The sequence below is a fragment of the Etheostoma cragini genome, chromosome 8, assembly GCF_013103735.1.
Source record: "Etheostoma cragini isolate CJK2018 chromosome 8, CSU_Ecrag_1.0, whole genome shotgun sequence".
In the NCBI taxonomy this organism is placed as follows: Eukaryota; Metazoa; Chordata; class Actinopteri; order Perciformes; family Percidae; genus Etheostoma; species Etheostoma cragini.
The window spans coordinates 9584957-9606826 of record NC_048414.1 but is presented as its reverse complement, the minus strand read 5'-3'; the positions used below and the strand labels follow the sequence as shown (position 1 = coordinate 9606826).

General features: G+C 40.9%; 1 protein-coding gene across 11 annotated transcripts in view; it reads right to left on the bottom strand.

Moving 5' to 3' along the window:
- Window positions 1-21870, bottom strand: part of mef2aa (myocyte enhancer factor 2aa) — a 63672-nt gene that overhangs the window by 39888 nt on the left and 1914 nt on the right. For 8 of the 11 annotated variants that reach the window (XM_034878808.1, XM_034878811.1, XM_034878813.1 and 5 more), the window contains exons 1-2: window positions 19593-19770; window positions 1764-1967 (exon numbers count right to left, since the gene is read on the bottom strand). In XM_034878808.1, coding sequence (XP_034734699.1) covers window positions 1764-1817 — 54 coding nt within the window. In that variant the 5' untranslated portion in view covers window positions 1818-1967; window positions 19593-19770. Of the gene's footprint in view, window positions 1-1763; window positions 1968-19592; window positions 19772-21870 lie in introns of those variants that run through there. The other 3 variants (XM_034878802.1, XM_034878804.1, XM_034878803.1) reach the window with 2 other exon arrangements.

Genomic DNA, 21870 nt, shown 5'->3' with positions numbered 1-21870 from the left:
TAGCCCACTTACGGGCCTCTTTCATTTTAATGCTAAGCGTATGGATAGCTAGCAGCAGAGTGGCGTAGATAAAGATTCAAATTGTCTCCCGACAATGGGGACCATATGCTAATGGTTATTCCCCCTTGGTTAGGAGCACGCCCCAGGGAGATGGCACTGTGTGCTTCATTGCCCACGGAAAAAAGAGAGAAAAAGACACAAATGCATACATCACTTTATAGAAAAGCCTTCTTTTTGCACCACGACCTATTGTCACAGCAGATTCTCTGCTGAGCCAGCTCGAAATGACTAAATGCAAACGGAAATGCCTGTGTTCCGCTGATAAACTTTCTCACAAATTATACAGTGAGACATTTAAAATCTGAAGCAAACACTCGACTTTGGGAGACACATTAATAATAAGCAACGTCTCTCTCTGCAGTTCCACTTTTCTGTGGAACAATACAGCTAAATGTCTTCCCACACTCCCTTCGTACATGGGACGGGTTCACTTGCTCACCTAGCGAACAGTTGACAACCTGTTTTTATGTAATTTTCTCTCTTCCTTTTTTGCCTGATGTCCCAGGTCATTGTAAACGGTGTAGATACCAGCAACAAGCCAAATGTAATTACTCTCCTGCTCTCCTTCTTGGATCCAACGCAGAGCCAGGTGTTATACTGATAATTGGCCCATGGTGTAGATTTTTGTTTTGCACTTTGGCTAAACTGCTTGCCTCAGAGTAACAGACAAAGACAGGGTCAGAGTACCAATTGGCTGGTACCGTATCATGTTAATACCCTCACAAGAGGATGCACTACTGTAGCTCTGTTGTTCCACCTGTGAAGGAATGTAAATTATATTTGGAGGGGGCATTGACAAGATGCATTCTTTTTGGCTATTGGAAACCTACGCATCTTCGTTAATAGGCGTAATTCATCAAAAACTGTGATCACGCTCCTTCAACTTAGCTCTGTAAATCAAAGAGAGCGTAGCTAAAAAAGAAATGGACCCAGCCTTCCTGCTATAGATATCCGAGTCTGTCATTCTTCTTTCAAACAGACCTAGGCTGTTTTGTGCAGTGTTTTGCTGTTTAGGAGTTTATATTTAACATGAGCAGACAGAGTGAATTCCAGCTCTCTGCCTTTCTGCGGCTAGCTGAGACCAGTGTAGCCAAGGCAGAGAAGGGTGCTGTGTGTCCTGCTGACCCACCCTGCAAATGAGAGGGTGCTGTGGTGCAGTGGCTGCTCCTAATTACTACCAAACAGCTGCTAACACATAGGGCTATAGCAAAGGGGCCCAGCCAAACTGCCAGGCCAGGGGACAAGCCCTACAGTGTGGGGAGGCCACAGGCGGCTCGCTGTGCTCCTTGCTACCCTCAGTTCACTCCCACGCCATGAGGCCCCCGCTTCAGCCCAGTGCTCCTGCTGCCTCATCAACTTCTCTGGCTGAAATTGCAGGGTGGCAGGGGAATCATGTCTGTAAATACGGCCGCACTGACAAAGAAATGTCATGGTCCCTGTTCAGCTGGCCGGGACTTTAGGGAGGGCGGTATGTCTGTTTAGATCCATGTACACTATGACAGCTGCTGAACTCTTGTCCAAGGCAGGAAGGAAAACAGACAAAGACTGTAACCTTCAAACAGGTACAGAACTGATTGTCTTCTGAGACACAAAGAAAGGATGCAGTAGCATTTAACTTGATTATGATATTTACATTACTGTACAGAAACTGTATTTGAACTTCTAAATAAGTGCTGTAGATAGATAGAAATTTTGACACTCACCTGCCTGTTCCTCTCATCCATGATCCTGGTGATCTGTATCTTCTTCCGCCCCATAGCTGCGTCGTTTCCAGTCTCTCTGACACTTCAACAATATCAGAAAAACAACACGATTTCTTACTGCACTCTCTTAGCACATCGTGCAACAGTCTCTCTTCTTGTCTTTCTTCTGTCTTCGCAATGTGCTCTTTGACAGACCACCACAATCTGCAAGAGGACAGAAAGAAAAAGAAAGAGAAAGAGAAGGGAGGAGGGAAGAAAGTTAACTTGACACTCAACAATGTCTCCTTAAGCACTTCAAAGCACCGGAGGGCTCTGCTTTCTGTTCTCAAGCACATTCAGAAAGTATGAGACCCACATGGTGTGCCCTTATCTTCTCTGCTGTTGCACTTGAACCACAGCTAAAGTCACTGAAAGACGGCTTCACACTCACACGGCAGCAGCGATACAAGACTAACTTGTAAACTGTATACACTTGTTGAAAGTATACATTCAGACATCAAAATACTTTCACCACTGGTTGGAACCAGTAACGAAAAGTAACTTGATAATTCTAAAGGCTATGTTAGAGGCTAATATTTTAAAGATATAGTTTGACATTTTGGAAAATACTCTTATTTACTTTCTGGAAAGTGAGCTGAGAAGATTTTACCACTTTTATTTTTCAGTTAAATGCGAGTCTACATAAAGCATCAGGTTAGCTTAGCTTAGCATAAAGAGTGGTAAAAAGGGAAAACAGCAAGCCAGGCTCTCTCCAACAGTAACACAATATGTGTCTAGACTCTGTGCTAAGCTAACTGACTCCTGGCTGTAGTTTCATTTACACTGCACAGACATGTTTTGCTTCAACTTCTGAAACTAGATTGTGGGGATGTGGGGAGAGAGAGAGTGTGGGAAGGAGGTGGTGGCTCAGGTGAGCATGAAGGGTGGGACTGATTTTCACACCTGTAGCGAGTTGTCTAATCATGCTCTCCCTTTTAAAAACAGTAGCGAGCCAGAGCAGGGGGCGAAGTGAAGATGCTGACACTAAGAGAAAAAAGACTTTCATGGTTAGAGAGACTGAACAGGCGACTGACATTTGCGACTGAGAGCCTTGGGCCAGGTTTGAGCGTATGAACTCTGTGAGATCTGTCTGACACAATACGCCCTGTCTATGTGAAGTCGGCAAAATAAAGAGCTATGTAAAACATTCCTCCCCGAGTGTGTGATGTGTCTATCTAGCGGGCTGCTACAAAGATTCATTCTATGTCTATTTTTTACGAAGCTATGTTCACCTTAATAAAAGTAGTTTGACTATATTCCCCTGCCTGCAGAAACAGATCAGCCACGTTTCCTTGCTTTTCCTCAGCTGACCCATTCTCATCCCTTCCCAGCTTTGCTCTTAAGATGATTAAGAGAGCACCCAGTCTGGCGTTGACAGTAGTTGAAATCTCCTGGGCTGGAAGAGAAGCCAGGGGAGGTGAGGAGGGTGGGGGTTATAGTCCCACATGAGCTTGTAACCTGGCCAGTGGTTCAGATCCTACTGTTCGCCAGGGGACATCCAACTCTGTCCTGTCTCTGCTTCTCTGCAAGAAGAGATATAGCCCTCTCCCCGGAGGCAGATCCATCACTTACACCCAGCAAACAGAAAATGTCTAAACAACTACATTTCCCCTATGAGTACAAATGTAGAGAGGTTAACAACTTAGGCCATTAGATGCAGTCAGCAGTTGTGAGGCGAGGAAGCCAGGGGCCGAATTGGCAGTGAAAATGAAAATGACCGGTTCCAGTGGCACACAGTCATTATAGGTTACAGATGGACTGGCATTATGGTGTCTGGCTGTCTGAATCGGGGCTCCACTGTAGGCAAACCTGACTGAGATCACCTCGCTAACTACCCACGCATGGCTGTCTGAGACAGGAAAGTAACCGCCTGAACGATCACGAAGAATTTCCCCAAACCACATCACAACAGACCAGGGAGAATGACGATGTTCATTCACCATTTCAAACACACACTGACAGAATGGCGTTCGAAGAAAAGGAGGATTGGGGGTGTTCCACTCCCCCAAAGACATACCTGAGCCACCCAAAAGCAATAGTAATTCAAGTTGCAAGAAGTGATTTCATTAAATTTAATTCTGTTTGTTTAATATTGAACCCTCAGTGAATGTACTGGAATGGGATGAATGCTGGTGAATTACTAACTGTATTCAAGAATTTATTATAAAGTACAGTACAGTATGTGATCTGCGTTGATTGAGAGGGTTTGCACTGCTTGCTCTCAGTGATCCTACATAAAGTTTTAATTGTTGCCTTTGAATTTTAACGTATTAGCTTACAGTATTCTACAGTATCCGTGCACCTTCTTGTGAACTTGTCTTGGTTTAGAGGAGCTTATCTGAGGAGGACTAATCTGTAATAATCTGTTGAGGCTGGCAAGTGTGTCCATCAATGTAACCTGAGCTCTCTCACATGCACACATAGCCTACACACATCCTTTTCTTTCCCTTTATGCAGAGGAGCAGGCCATTTCAAGTCTACAGGAATAATAGACTGTGTCATGACATTTCTTACACAGATACAATATGACAAGCGGGGAGGGCTTGCAGACTGCAGGTGTGCCACGCTCACAACTTATTGTGTTCACATTCATCAAAGTTAGTCGCTAACAAAACCTCCTTTTCATAATTTGAATGATCACTTTATCTAATGCTGTGGTTTATCATATCATTCATATTAGGTCAAATAACGCAATAAAAAAAGAAAAGAAACTTTAGCTGTCACGACTTCCCAGGTAGACATTTCAGAACATGGTCAGATTTCAAAGGAGGAAAATGTCTGTACTGTAGCAAAAAACATGTTTGTGCGTGCTACTGACTTTCTGGTGACTTTTTTGGTTTTGGAGGGGACAGACTATCTGTTTATGGCTCAAATCATGCGCCCTCTGTGTGTGTGTGTGTGTAAGTGTGTGTTTGTGTGTGTGTGTGTGTGTAAGTGTGTGTGTGTGTGTGTGTGTGTGTGTGTGTGTGTGTGTGTGTCTATGCATGCGTGCGTGTGTGCGTGTGTATGTGGGAACCAGAGACAAATAGATAAACATAAAAAGAGAAAAGGCAAACTGAGCCTGGAAGCAGAGACAGGACAACACAAGACTTTTAAGACACAGCCACATGATTGATACTTGATTGATGCATAACAGACACATGATTGAAACCTTTGTTCTTTCACAAATGTGTGCTCATTCATGTGGAATTACTCCCACCAACTAATCAAAGTATTCTAATAAGCGTAGAATCTGCCATTCAGAATCATTCAGGATACATAAAAGCAACTCGCTTGTCTGTAACTGCAGACTGAGCTTCGAGGTGTAGATGTGAGAGCAACCTGTCTGAAAGTTGTAAGTCTTCTGGTAGCTGTGCAAAGAGAAATCTCAATCACTCCGAATCTTGCAGAGACGGAGAGCGTAGGTATATGTTAGGAGATAACATAGGCACAGGCTCAAACAGCTATTGTAAGTTAAAACTGCCACCAAGCTCTTTGTGCCTGCACGGTAATTCCTCTACTATGCGACAGAAAGTTGCGTGGTTATGACACAATTGTCAGCCAAATTTTTACAGAAACGCCTGCTATGAAGCCATAACTTGAAATACAAGGTAATGGAGCCTTTTAATCATTGTTGTGTTTCTTCAGAAATAAACAATAGACAAATAGAGTCTTTAAATGCTTCAGATGTAAAGATATTCACTGGCAAAGTGATGCCAAAATGAATGGAAGTCAATGAAATGCTAACAGCGAGTGACGGCAAAATGGCTCCTTAGGAGGTATGCTTTGTGGAGAGTCACTTACCCCGTGGGTATTCACCTCCATCTTGAAAATACATTAGCCAAAAAGGAACATACCTCCACGTTTCGCACTTTTAAACTCATTGGCACCGTGACGAATGCCAAGGGGAGATTACTCGATTGCTCGATCTGCCGACAGATTTTAAGGCCAGTTGAAGCTGAGGATCACGCTGATACTTTACTAACATTAGCTTGCATTCGTTTGGGAACCTGATAGCTGATGTTAGCAATGAAATGTTACCAAAACAACAAAAACATGATAGTATAATTACACTGGAAGAAACATTCACGGAGGAAGTTGTACTTCCTTGGAACATTACGGCCACCGTAGAAGTTGAAATGCGTTCGAAACGGGAGGGACTAAAAAGTCATATTCAGTTGGTTGTAATATACAATTTCACCGCTATATGGGAGAAATTCTTACACAATGTCGCTTCAAAGTTGTTCAAAAAAGTTCAATGTAGCTTTCAACTGATACATCACACAACATATGAAGGCAGTTGCCGGCCATTTCTGTGAAATCAGAAAAAACTTACATGGTTAGCTAACCAACCAACGTTGGGAACGTTAATTAAAATGATTTAGAAATGATTTACTCCATATTGTTTTTGTAACACATTATGGACATTGTCTGGCCTTTTTGAGCTTATAATTATCAAACCTTGAGAAACTTCTGTTAAAAAACAGTAATGGATTTACTACGTTGTCTAACAGGTCAGTTTTGGTCTGGGAAAACAGATGCAGCACCATGTAATTATACTAAGGGGAGCCTTTTCTATGTGGATGCACAGAGGACAGCGAGTGCAACATCAGAGCACCACCTGAGCATGCCTGCTCACAGCAGCTTAGAGCCATTTGTAAGGTCTCTATCTGTTCACAACACCAGTAATCCTATAGCACAAACAGTACTAGACAAACCTTGATGGTCTGTCCTATGATATAAGGCTAATACATTGTAATGATGGAATTTAAACAATATCGGATTGGAATTGTTGTGAGGGCAGAAATTTGTACATGCCTGGTTTGTACACACGCACAAACAGCATCTCGTCATGTAGTCTTTTAAAAGACCTTGATATAATACACCTGGTCCACTTTGATATAAAACCAGTCCAGCACTACTGAAAGTTGCTTACCAAACATTTGTAACACATAAATCAATGTGCAGAGAATACGTCGCCATAGGAACGACCATATCAGCTAGACAGAAAGTCAATATGACATGTCGAACAGAACGAGTCCATGCCTTACTTCACCTTCTGTTAAACACACATGCACGCTGTCTCTTCGAAAGTTACTATTACAATCGTTTCTAAACAGAGCCAATTTGAACCTCCGTGACCAGGTGTGAGACTCGTCGAATGACAGGTGGGCCATTCTGCCTCCTCCTCCCTTAAGACGGACCATGGAGACACTGGGAGGCTTGGTGACAGGCCTGGCCCTTTCACAATCAATAAAACATGCTCAATTCCCAGTGTAATTATACTGGATCCAGCACATCCTCCTCCCTCCCCGCTTGTAAGCCTGTGTTCAGTCCACACAAAGTTGAGGTATTACTCCCTTAACTGTTGTCCTATATAAAATGTACCATAAAATTACACAGTAGATTCATGTTGCAGTTTTTGCAGATTAAACAAAAAAATGAGGCCAGTGTTATTCGGTACGTGAATATTATTCTATCAGCCACACCACTATTATCCTTTACGCTTTACATCTCAAATAAAGTTTATTCAATAGATTCATCCTATCTCACTTGCATTTAAGAAGCCCCCACTATGTGCTGCAGGCATGCCTCCACTTCTTTAAAGGTGATGGACAGCAGCCAAAGTCTTGAGCATAGCCGTGACAGTTGTGCTTCCTGTGCAAGGCAGCATAAGCCTCAGTATCCTACCACAGGCCGTGGGCAGACAAGACTCCACTTCCTGCCCCTCCACTTCCTGTTATTCAGGACCCTTCTACATGCCCTCTGCGGGGGAGTCAGAGGGAGCTGGTAGGAGATGGAAAGGAGAATGAAAGGGAGGGACCTCTTTCTGATCTTTCCCCTTATTACCATCCTGACTTTGAGTCTGAGACTAAACAACAACAGAGGCTCATCTCCTGTGGCTTCACTCTGTGTGCTTATTATGTTTACTGGAAGGATCATTATGCAGGCTGGACGATGTGCACACACCGCTCCTAGCTCTCGGCCACTCACTTTACAATTAGCAGGCAGAGACCTTTCCTTGTTATTCAAGCACTCAACCGGTTGCGTAAGACTGAATCACAGCTCTCACAATACTAGTAAATATACATTGAAACAACATGATTATGACAGAACTCCATTTCTGATAGCATGCAAAAGCCTCACGCAGAAATCTGATGTGCAAATTGGGATTCTGTGAAATAAATCCATGACGTTCTTAAGTGTATCAAACCCCCAAAGTGTCAACACTGTGGCTCGATTGTGCTTAGCTTCTGGCAGACTGGAGACATAAAGCGAAGCAGCCTAAATCCACAGTTTTACAGATTTGTTTCAATGGAGCTTTGACACCAGCGCAGTAGGAAATGAACATCCACCTCTTTGTTCTCGCTTTCATCAGGAGGTGCTGTACCTGTAAATGGGACTGTTGGCCTGAGGGGAGCGGAGGCAAGCCAGCCCTCTCACGCTTTCCCTTTTGTGAGAGCACGCTTATCTCCCTTTCCAGCAGTGAAAGGCAGGATTGTGGCCCCAGCAGCATCACTAGTGTTAATGTCTCCTGATGCTAATCTGACACACGGCTGATCCCTCAACAACCACTTTCTCCATCCCTTCTTCTCATCCCTCCCCGTCCTTTCTTTCTTGCGTTTTCTTTTCTTCAATTTCTTGCTTTCGTTTTTCTTTCTCTCTTTCTTTGAATCCATGTTATACATTCCCTCACCTCAGTTTCCAGGGCAACTAATGAGATATAATTAATAAGAGCTATCGCAAGGGCATGTGAATAAAAAAGTGAAAAAGGAGGCTTTGAGAAATTTAGAGAGAGAGGTGGGGCAGTCTGAAAAACATGGACCTTCTGCAGCCCTTCCCCTTCCTCTGTAAAGCAAGGCTTGGGGTGACTTTTCTCGTACCGGTTGAATGATTTAAATAATATTCAACGGAAAGGGTTAAATGATTATGACATACCCTGAAGATGTTGAGAGAAAATCAAACACACACATGGTTTGCACAATATAAAAATCTGCAGGCCAAAATGTTGACATTGTAAAATCAAGACTGGCAAATGTTTTAATGATTGCTTACAGATTTAAAGACAAGAAGGTTGTCATGGATTTTTCTTATCTAATTTCACTAAGCAAAACGTTTCTTCTGAATATTAAATCCGTCCAAACCTAAACTCAATCAAGTAAGATATAACAAAGCACTGTTCAAAAGGAGACAGTGACCTGCAGAGTAGGGACAGTCACAATGAACAGCAGTGAGAGCCTGCACTGAAATGGCAGCTAAGCAGACAGCGAGTGGTTAATCTGCCCTGATGACTGGTAGCTGAGTCCAACTCTCCAATGACCCAGCTGTAATCCCACGTTGGATCGATGCAAGTTCAAACAACTCTCCATGCTGCTAGCACCTTGCTCGGGATGGGGGATGGTGCTGTAAGACAGGGACCAGGAGACGGGAAGCTACTTATCACCTCCAAAATGACATCAAAAGGAAAGAAACCCCCACAGGATGAAACTGCTCTCACTGAGAAAATGTTTCACTTTGGGCCACGTTACACAGCCAACCGAATGGAAAATTATGTCACTCTTCAAATAAATACTGGACATTTATTCAATCTAAAAAATCTGAATGACAATGAGGGGATATAACAACCAATAACCAAAGGACATCATGTGCTGACAGCATTACCAGACAGACATCCTCCATCTCACTCTCACTGTACTGTCAGGAGGACTATGCAAGGTGACTTTGACTAAGTGCCTTGGGGTTTCATATGAAAACGCCTTTGACATTACATTAATTTCATGTCTCTTTTTTAACTGACTTAGTGCCACAGAGCCCTGGATACCAAGGAAAAAAATGAAACAGACATTTTTGCTTCAGTTTGGAGGCACAGGCAGCTTGGATACAGAGGCCAGGAAGACAACAGTGACATATAGGTGACATGATCAGATACCAACTTTTTCCTTACTTTAAGAGTGGTTAAACAGAGGGAGGAGGAATTCGCTCAACGGAGCAGGATAAACGTTAGAAACTTTCCACTGCGCTTCATGTGTGTGTTTGGGTTTGATAGCAGGTGTGTGTATGAAAAAAAGACAGAAAGAAAACAGGAGAGGAAGGGAGGGAGAGTCAGACAGAGTGGGAGAGTGAGGACAGTATGACTGTGTTAACTATGTGGAAAGATGTAAGGGAAACAAGACTAAAAGAAGCATCCCGCGCCCATCCCATCCCACCTTAGTGGAAGTGTGCGGTAGTGGCGTTGTAACATAATTACTGCTGGGACACTTCTATTCCCAATGATCCATTTGCGTCAGTCAGGTTCTCGAGCCCAGCCAATGAATGGATTCTCAGTTTCTCAAGGATAAAGAGATGACCCTCTCCTAACAGTTATATCCATTTCATGTAAAAAAGCTCCTCTCCTCCTCAACATAAATCCCTTGTTGCATTTTTGAGTGAAACTTTTACGGACAAAGAAAATGATGATAACTTCCTTGATGCAAGAGTAGGATGAGGAATTATGTCTCATTAAAAATGAATGCGCTTGACACCTGAGAAATCATAGACGTTACGGTACAGTTGCTATAGAGTTCTACTAGCCCTAGTTTATGCATCTAGTATTACCGTTACATTGGAGTCCCAGAGCTAAGCATCAGAGTTTCCAAAAGATAATTACACAGCCATCTTTGAAAAACCTGAAGGTTGTTTAACAATTAACAATTAACACCGATCTACTAACCATCAAGATGAAAAAATATTCCTTTCAACCAATTTAAAAATAACGTTTAACCTGTTTCATCTTTTTTTTTCTAATCCAAATAAAGATGGTAGTTAGAAATTACATATTTACTCGCTTTCATACCAAATGTCGCATTTATATTATGCTTGTATTTTACAAAAAGAGCAAAGACGTATGTCATTTCCGCTTTCCTGGATTAGGAAATCTACTTGCAATTTGAGAAAAGGGCTGAAACATTTTTTTCACTGGACATATTTCTATTCAGATGGTGTCTTTGAGCATTCTGAAAATACCTTCAGAACAACAATAAGTGTTAAAAGACCTTCTATAATTTTCAAAGATTGCTGGGTATTTATTTTCTGGAACACATGGAAGCTCAGCTCTGTAACTTGAATGTTATGGTGATACACGAGAGACATAGTCTGTGGCTAGTGTCCTCCTTGAGTTTCAAACTGTTACAGTATTTCTCAGAACTTATCCAACAGGTTAACCTCCTAAACCTTAGACATCATTTCTGATAAGCCAATCTACAGTAAGTCATGCTATATCGGTACAATGCAATTGACAGACTAATAGCTGAGTACTCACTTCATATCAGTGCCATCGGTTTAACAAACTATGTCTCTGAGCAAAAGCCCTCCATCACCAACATTCCTTATGACAGAATGTCACTTTAACAAGTCAATGTCTTGACATGGCACAGTATCAGTTTTCAGAACTTTTTATGGATAAACATTTCCTGTGTCAAACTTTTTTGATGCCAATTCAAATGTTACACATCTAAGTCTCAGATTTTATGATTTCATTACTTTGGTTTTTAAGATATAACTTGATGTAAACTGGTAGAGAAAATATTCCGGCCCCTCTGTTTTTCTATCACTTGCACACATAAACACGCACAAATAAAACTAATGCGTGCATGATCCTAGAGGTTTATAAATTTGCATAGCATTGCAGTATCGTGCTGTTGTCTGATGTGGTTCGATGGCATGAGTCCATTTGCATGGTTGTCTATCATCAGATGGACTTCTCACCAGGGAACAATAGTAATGCCAACACCATAGGGAACAACAGTCCCCCACCCTCCCAGGAAACCCTGCGAGCTGTGTTAAGTGCCATGGCAGCCTTTTGATGTTGCGCAGACCGCAACTCAGAAATGGTAAACAGCAAAGATGAACCAAGATCTTCCTCCAGGGGGAATCCACAGTGTAAGGATATTAGGGACGTCATGCATAATGTGTCTCAGCAGCAGCACATTTACCCGATCTCAACACATCTTTGTAAACACTGTGGATCCAAATTAGACACTGAGATTCCAGATATTCAACTCAAACCCCCAGTGTTTGATGATCTGCCGGCAGAGTTAAGTAAATAAATAGTGAGCGCCGCGGAAAGACAACCGTTTTTGGTATACATACAGTACATGTCCATATTGTTTAAGGTTAAAGTTACTGCTTAAGTTCAGCAAAAATCTGCTTTTAATGGGAAAAAAACATTTAAAAAGCTCAGAATAAATATTTGATTTTCTCTCCCCATTTTTATCTTCCACTTGATGCCTCTTTCCCACAGTGTTCTATTACATAAAAGGTTTATGCAATCTGAGCAGTGAGGATGGCCATCCATGACTCACAACAACAGTGAAAGGGGCTAGCTAAAGTAGCATTGATTTTTTTTTCTTACAATTTCATGTTATAGAATTAATCTGTTAATGATCTCACACAGGCTGGCTATTAACACATTTAATTTCATGTAAAACATTTCACATAAAGCCACTGCTCATCTATTTCTGGAAAATGTGTGTACAGTATGACACATACATGTAGTGTTTAGAATCTGGGTTTGTCATAGGTTTTTAGATTATAAAGTTTCTGTAATGTCACACTGAGAGACAGTTTTCATTTTGAATAACCAGTCTGCTTTGGGAATGATGATGTTTTAACAGTAAACATTCGTTTCAATAGAAGACTCTACCTGAAAGCCTTTCAGAGAGCGAAAGGTACAAGGAATGTGCAAGGCATATCATTATGTCTTTATCACTGATACAAGTTGGGAAATTGACTTGAATCTGAAATACTTTTTCTCCTGTCTATCTCAATTTGAAAAATCTATTGACATCAATGAACGGCATTCACCGAGCAAATAATCTTAGGGGCATTTCTACAGCCCACAGTTCCTCCCGAATCAGATGATGTGTGCTAGCTGTCACATGAACACTGTGTGCAAACAGTGTGATAGAGATAGAGGGAGTCAGACAGAGAAAGGAAAAGAGAGAGAAAGAGAGAGAGAAAGAGCTCCACAGGCCCTGCTGCTGCTTGCCTCTCCAGGAATCTTCTCAGTCAAACTGTTGATAGCCTCTGGTCCTGAGTACCAGGGCCGGCGGCTGGTGATGGATGTCCCCCGCTCCTCCCTTCTCAACCCTTATATACTTTCTGAACACCTCCGGCAGTTGGACCAGTGACAAGGGTTGTGGGGCAGAGGGAAACTAAATCAAGAACAACACAGTCTGACATGAATACAGGCTGGCAACAGCTCACTAGTGGAAACACTACACCATTTTCAACTACATTTGCAGCCCACAGCACACAGATGGAAAGTGGACTGGGAGAAAGGGGGAGAGGATAGACGGGCAGACGCACTAACAGCGGGCATACATAACACCTTACTCACAATCACAGTCACACTCTTGAGCACTGGGACGTAGAGATTGGAGATGCAATGAAATACTTTTCTGAATATTCTTGATACTAAAAGACTAATTTTAATTGAATATAAATAATAACAAATCCAAGTGCAAAGATTTTGAAATTGTGTCCACTTAATGAGTAAAGAGGAGTAACGTATATATTTAAGGATGCGGTCTGAACTGTTACAAGTGTAGAAATTATATCATGGTTAGTAAAAGTGATACTTGGCAAGACTTACAGTTCCCCTAAAGTGGTGAAGGTCATCCATAAATCGGCACACACAACGTAACAAACTGTACCTCGTTCTAATGCATAATAGTTTGGAGCCTGCTGCCCTAGCTAAAAAGAACATACATGAGGCGATGCAGTGTTTACCCTGCTAGAGCTAAGCCCTTGCAGCAGAAAGGAAGACAACTTTGAACTGCCAGTCAGAGCCCTGTGGTGGGCTTCCAGAGACCGGTGAGGGCTGTGTCACTTCCCTTACCCTGTTCTTATGGTTGATGTGAGCTGCAGAATAATGGGAGGAATCACATCCCCCCCAGCTGTTCTGGTTCAAGCTTCTCAGACAAAACAGAAAAACAACGATATCATGGGCCGGACCTCCTTCCTGCAGCTTAGGAGGCCACAGGGCTACTCCAGCTGCGTTAGGTCCAACTCTTCCTTCCAGCAGCTACAGGACTTTAAGTCATCACAATTGCGTTAGGTTTTCCATGGACTCTACTTCTTGTTATCTTGGTCAACATAATAGGAGGCTAGATTAAATGTTTTTCAAATCGCCTAATTTAGCACCCCATAACAACGGTGTAAACAGCTTCATCACACAGAGCTTACCAGACTTTGAAGAAAGTTTACTTTGCACACAATTCAATTGTTTCTCTTTTCCTGATGCTTCTACCTAATTGACTCTGTACAAAGCCAGGGAAGTTAAATCTCCAGTGAGAGATGCTTTTTAACATCTACAGTAGAACATCAGGAATTCAATACAGTGGGGTATATTAGCAATCATGGGAGATCTTTTGATCTAGTAAATTAGATTATAATATATTCCTTTGATTTATGTTTTTTATTTCAGAAGCACATTAAAATTCAGTTTAAATGCAACTCAGCAAAGAGATGTCTTTCTTAACTTCCTTTTCAACTATCAGTAAAACTACAGCTCTGTACATGATTCAACTTCACACCACCAGAGTACTGAGTAGCACAAAGTCACTCACTATTGGAACGTCTCCATGCAGGCTTCACGTTTCATGTATACAACAATAAGAAAACAACCTAAAAGAAACCATGACTAATCAACCACAGGACAAACACATTTGGCTTATATGCCCTGTACATGCAGCACTGTGGTTTTTCTTGCAATACAAAAAGCCAGAGGACGATGAGGCATCTTAGAAAGGTGCTAAATGACTTGACTTCTCAAAATTATCACCTTTGCACCTATCCACCACATGCTTCCACAGTTTACCCTCCCGAACCACATAGTGTGCATGTGCTAGTCTTTCTTCTCATTAGAGAATGTGGCCAGCAACTGATGGAACTCAGAAGTCATGATGCACTATGCTTTGCATGTTAGAGGCTAAAAACACAATAATTATAAAATACCAGAGCTGGGATAAAATAATCGATTCTCAATTAATATCCATCTTTGTTTGATTGATCTGAAATTGATCATTAAAACTCAGTAATCCGTCTTTTAATATATGCCTTTTCACCATGGATGTATGACCCACCACAAACTTTATGGGGGTCAATACTTTATGTAAACATTAACCCGGTGCATTGTGAGCATATTTGAGTATTGCTTCTTGCTTGTGCAATTTACAGCAAAGGTTTTCTTATAGATAATCTAAGATATTCTCTTTTATATCCAAGCATACTGTAATTGGTATTGTAACTAAAATGTCCCAAACCTAATTGATATCAAAACAAATCAGAAACGTAATTGTATCAGGACCTTGTGAATCAGATTTGGATCGATTTGGGAATACCCAGTCGTTGAAAATACAAAAATGTTATTTTTGGGACACTACTCTGGTTACAGTGGCTACATGACACCACACATTTGTGTGTTTGTATTCAGATTATCAGACCAGTACAGTATGGACGTGGAGCAAGAGACAGGCTGGGATCATAGTGGCAAAAGCAGATCAGCAGCGGATTTAGAGCTTGAGGATCGTCCTGCTGCTTCTCCTGTGTGGTCCAGGGTGTAGAGGTGAAGGGACCTCCAGGCAGGCCTTGTTTGGAAAAGCAGGGGGCCTTAAGCTCTCTGCCCTGCTAAGCAGCACATGTGCTGAGTTAGCCAAACGGGGTAGCTTACCACCAGAGGTCTCAGTCAAGGCCAGGACTGGTGAAAGGTCACTGCTGGCTGTCTCACTATACAAACAGTACCTCAGCGAGTAATATATTCACCCTCTGAGCTTCCCTCAGGTTATTAGATGGACTCAACAACACTAGAATTTTTACAGGGGAGTTTCCAAATCCAGGGATATTTTGTTATTTAATGTGAGAGTTACTATATGACTTTTAATAGCAGTAACTAGGGCTTTTATTAATTATAGATATTTGGAAAGTAAAAATAAATTCATAGATAAGCATCACCCTAGTATGAACTATATTAATCAACCCAATGATATTTAAAAACGGTATAGAAGTATATGCACTGTAGTTTGAAGTTTAATAAAGTTTAAATGAAAATTCCGTTAACTTTGAATCAACTACTCAATGTAAAACGGCAAGTAGTATTTAGCATGTTGCTGTTGTCTGACACACTGTGCTAGTTCACACCCAGATCAGTGGCTCATGATCACAGCACATGAAGACCTTGTCTAATACAGGCACCACAAACACCACACACACAGAGAGGGCCAGGAACGGAACCCAGGACCTCCCTGCAGTGAGGTACCAGTGCCAACCAAAGGCCCAGTGACCTGTATAGCAGTAACCAAACCCATTACAAATATGTGTCTCTTGACTTGAATTCAAATTATGTCAAATGTTCTGCTCTAAATGTTTAGTTTAGGTCAGATTATTGGTTTTCTGTACACCAACGGCCAGCTATTTGTTTGCACAAGCCTTTTCTCGTAGTCGACAGGGGACGGTCTCCAGTACTGCAGACTCAAACATTATCTGCCAGGCTCAAGATTCTGCATCCAACCTCCAGGTCTCACAGGAAAACGCTGGAATCTCCATATTGATGATAGAGCTCCAATAAACAATGAATCATATTACTAAGATGTTTTTATTAGTCAAACAGAATGCTGAATAGTTACAATGTGACACTGATTATTATCAGGTCACCTTTTTGTGATTGTCAAGGAAAATCTTTAACTTAAAATAAACTGCACAAAGAAAAATAAGGGACAGTCATTCATTTAAGAAAAAAAAGGTGTCTCCAATCATCTCAATGCATATGCCTTTGAACTTGTCTGGACTTTCAGTATCTTATTACAGCAAGTTTCATTGGCCAAACCAAACAAGAAAGTGTCCACTCTTCACCAGAAATCTCAACAGTACTTAAAGCTCACTTTTAGATAACAATCAGCCCTATATAGATGCCACTTTAATATTGCAAAACTAAATATTTAAATAAAGCCGGTAGATTGAAAAAACAGATTCACAATCATGCCAAAAATTAAGAAATATAGAAACAATACTAAAACTATGGTTATATCCATAATCACTGTAATTTAATAGCTACAGTAATAGCTCTGCAGTATAAAAGAACATCTTGGCTTACGAAACAATCAAAGAAACACTATCCTCTTTATTGGACCAAGAATGTTCAGCTTCTATCTCATATTATTCACTCGATACATCCTTGGCTTTCAGCTTTATGGTGTTTTTTGTCCTCCTTGGAAAAATGTCCTGGGAGGAGGAGAGTGGAGGAGAAAGACTTTCACTCAGTGATTCAGAGGCATCATGTAAACGCCAGCATTCTCTTTCTGACAACCAGCGTTAATTGCAGATCCGACTCGCCCACACACTCCACATTTCTCCTGGAAGGAGAAGCTGAGACACTGAGATTGAAGTGGGATGAGGAGTGCAGTAAAAGATGCTGCAGCTGCCCGTTCCTCACACCGTCACCACCTCTCATTTCTCCCTTTTCACTGAGAGCTTGTGCTAAAGACGCTAACACACACTTCCTCACATACACAGAGATGTGCAGGGGCACACAAACATAACGTGTAACAAGGCTAAAACATTTAATAAACAGTGGTAGTCATCATAGAAAATCATCCATCTATGTACCTCATCAACACCTCGTTGATTAAATGATACAGGGTGGAATCTAATAGACATATTATCAAACCTCTCTATGTGTGTTTGCGTAATGGCAAAGGAAGAACATCTGGGGTCTCTGAGGTGAGAGCAACAGTTCACCCACATGCATGAGAGAGATATTTGTGAGGGCTCTATCTGTGCCTTCACAGACATTATATTCATTCCTTTGACTAACACACTACATAAATTGTTAAAGTGATATTCATTTCAGCAGCGTTGAAAGAATCCCTCATCAACACATTAGACATAAGAGCTCACGTGATGTGGATCATGAGCAACAAGGCCCATTACTGGCGAGATCCGGGGCAGCACAGAAGCTAATGTCTACAGATTGAAGGGTGCTTTACTGCTTTGCTTTAGAAATCACTAACAACCAGCTGGTTTGGTAATGTAGGCCTACATGTCATCAGAACAGTGGTAACATTAAATGGACAGTGAAAAATGCAAGTATGCTTTAATACTGCTGCAACAACTCATGTCCTTGAAGAATTACTCTAACAATAAAAATTCTCATTGGAAACTGAGGGATATACATTAAGTAGTAAAATGTTTACTACTTGGGTAAAAATTATTTTTTAATATACAGTATGTAAGTAAACAATACACAGCTTCTATGGATGCTGATACACAGTTTGAATTTGGCAGTCTACAAAATATGCTGTCTTTTGTCTATTCAATAACACAAAACACACTTTACAAGTTGCAACATGTCAGACAACCATACATTTGTAAAGACTTGATTCATAACAATATTAACTCGTAAAACAAGAAGTGAATAGAGCACATACTGAGGTTATGCTAGTTGTATTTTCTGCTGCAGTTCTTTACAATATTAAAGAGACGTGCATGGTGAAGGCATACGCTCAAAAACACCTTTGAAAAGGTCAGCCTACTGTTGGCCGTTGCCCACTCTGGCGAGGGGTTGAGGTCATAAGAGTGCTCCCGATTCAAAGAACCAACAGACAGCAAAGATCCTCTCTCACAAACTCTGTTACCAATCTGACCATACGGCTTCTCTGAAATGTACTACACAACGTCCCATAGCCTAACACATTAAATAATAAAAAATAAAAAGTGTGATCTTAAAGTCTATCAAGACAACAATACCTTCAAGTTTTACATTAATTCCCCTGATTGGGAGCCGCCTTAACCAGCCATTAACCCAAATTATCTCTTAAATAAAGTAATAACTAAGAGATTTATTTTCTAATCAAGAAATACACTTTCTAGTATAAGGACATATTTGCTGTATATCAAGTTAAAGAGCCCAAATAAAATGAGTTTAGGCACAATGTCATGCAACTTGTTTCTTCTTGTTGAATTGGGTGTTGCAGATATACAGACAACACTGGCAATAAGCGAGTGTGATGTCACCGTGCACCAGCACCATCTACATTTTAGTATCACTGAAAGAAATGATCAAAACTGGCAAGCTTTACCACCAAAAGGCAAAAAAACTCTAATATAAAAACATAATTTACTGTATTTAAAGTAAAAGTAAGTAGCAAACTTGTATTTTCTAGAAGTTGGGATAATGTGCAAACATACAATTTGCTGTAAACTTCATATCAGAAGTGTTATTCACTGTGTGAACGGTAGCCTGCATTTGTTGTGATGGCCCAACTGTGTTATTATATACACATTACTATTTGGCCCAAACGATGCAAGAGGATCGCCTGTTTTACATATTACAGTTTGACCTTTACAAATTGGATCCCAGGATTAACCATGAGGGAGTTTTAAGAGTCATTATTCACATTTGGACCGACATCACCGACGTATAACTGTTGACGATGAATCCAGTAAAAGTTTCTCGCAATTGACTGATATCAACAGCGCGCGCGCGTCTGACTGCACCCTTCAAACACATACTTGTTTTTTTTTGTTGTTTCGTTTTTTTACGGTAATAAAACCCTAACAGCATGACTGATGTTTTATGACACGACACAGCTTTTACATCTCTAATTCCGCGCGAACCCCAGAGAAGACGGATAAATAGACAGATAGATGTACAGTAAACGTCTCCGTCTCCCAAATCCTCTCTACGTCTCCCTCTTGCGCTTTTCTACTCTCACTCACTGTAGCTACAGTACCGCTGCCACACTTCGCAACATTGTTTCTATTTCCGTTACTCACCTTTACTCCCAAGTCACTCGCCGTGTATAGACACGCTATATCGGTGGCTCCAGTGGATAAACGTTATTTACGTTCACATTTACACGCTGACTGCTATTTTAGGGGGAGCTGACAAACTCAGTGAAAAAGCCAGTGTCCCTCTTGTCAGTGAGAGACTCCTCCCCTAATCTGACAAACTGCCTCCTTCCCCTCCTTCTCTCTCTCTCTCTCTCTCTCTCTCTCTCTCTCTCTCGCTCTCTCTCTCTCGCTCTCTCTCTCTCTCTCCATCTCTCTCTCTCACTCTCTCTCTCTCTCTGTCTCTCACACACACACACAAACCGCCGTCAAAACATTAGAATAAGTAGGAAACTCCCTGTTTACTTCGTAAACTTAAAAAATTAATTTGAGCCACGTGTATTGTGCCATAGTTTACTGAGTATTACTGTTATACACCCATTGGTTGTTGATATAGGCTATTGCTGTTGTTTGACTCGTTCACAACAACTTTGTTTCAAATGGCCCTTATGATGAGTCAGTTAAAGCAATTAAAACTGACTGAATTTATGAAAGCTTTGGCCGAAAAAACAGGAAAAATGACATAACAAAAACAAAACTACATGAAACACTTACTAAAGTAACCTACCATCTTCAACACTAAGTTTTCTTTTGGACATCCACTTTCCCATATTTCTTGGCTCGCGCTCATCACATTAGATACATTTGACGTCATATTTCTAAGACAACAGTAATGGAATTTGGTTTAAAGGGCACTTTTCCACAGCCAATGAGAACACACAGCGCCTGTTCAGCAGCCAATTAGAAGAGGAGGGAGGGACCTGGTGGACTTGCATATGAGCATGTCACGTGTACGTGCCGGATCAGAGGAGGTGTGGTGCCTGCCTTGTCCACTCTCGGCCAACTGGGCTGTTTCTACTGGCGTTTGGAAGCAGGTGCGAGAGAAAATAAGCACAATTCGGATCAACTGTTTAGATATGTACTTTGATGTATTTATTAAGAATGGGACGAACGTAACCTATGTCCTGGTTTAGATAGAGTAACAACATGCAAATGGAAACATTTTATAAAGACATAAACATATTCACATATAGTGATTTAATGCAGTGTTGTGAAGTAACAAAGTACATTTACTACACTATGCCTACATAGTTTTAGTCAATTTTCTGCTACTTTAGACTTCTACGCCACTACATTGTATGGGGAAATAATGTAGGCCTACTTATTTCTGACGAATTTACTGCAGATACAAATGGTATTTATTTATTTATATATGTTTTTTTTTAAATAAAATCGTACATTCCATTGATGTAGTACAAACCTACTAATGTATCAGTAAACACATAAACAAGGGCTAATTTGCTTCCATAATCAGTACTTAAAAAAAACGTTATAGTTTAAGTACATTTTGCAGACAATTCTTATGTTTTCTCAAGTCCAATTTTAAAAGCAGGACCTTTACTCAGACGTGAAGTATCTTCACATTGGGATATTTCTACTTTTATCTGAATCCTCTGCTTCCACAACAGCTTGCATACCAAGTTTACCTGTTATCACATGGGACTAAAGGAATTAAATCCTACATGTTGCAAAAAAAGCTTCACACATTAGGCTGCTCCTAATCTCGTGGTAAAAGCATGTCATGTTGCTTTTGAATGACCTTCTTCAATCCAATCCAATCCAATCCACTATATTTGTACAGCACGCTTTTAACAAACACAAGGTTTCATAAGTGCTGCACAAAAAGATAATACACAATAAAATAAATAGATAACACAATAAAAATCTTCATCATTTAAGTCACAAGACTTCATAGACACATTACTGATTCCTTAATGTCATTTCAAATTTGAAGTTTAATCATACTTGCATCTCTTTTTCTATGTTTTAGAAATAGCAGTCAAAGCAATCTGGCTATGGCACCATTGTCCCAGCTAAATAGTAAAACTGCCTGATTATTTTGGAATCGTCCTCTAATGGCATCCTGTTTTATTACACTGCACGCTCACTAATGAAGGGGAGGGGTTTTCATAAAGCATGGATACTGCTGTATGTAGCAAATTTGTATTAGTCTAGTATATCCGGGTCCCTAGTGTGTTGTGGTACCTTTTTCACCAGTTAGTTCCAGTCCCAAAGGAAAAAGCCATAGTATTCCTTATCTCCCCTGTTTCCTCGGGGCTCTAAGCCAAGGAGTCACAACTGTCCTAAATGGCTTTTAATGGCCATACAACACAGTTCCTGCATCACTAACCACACACACACACACACATATATATATACATAT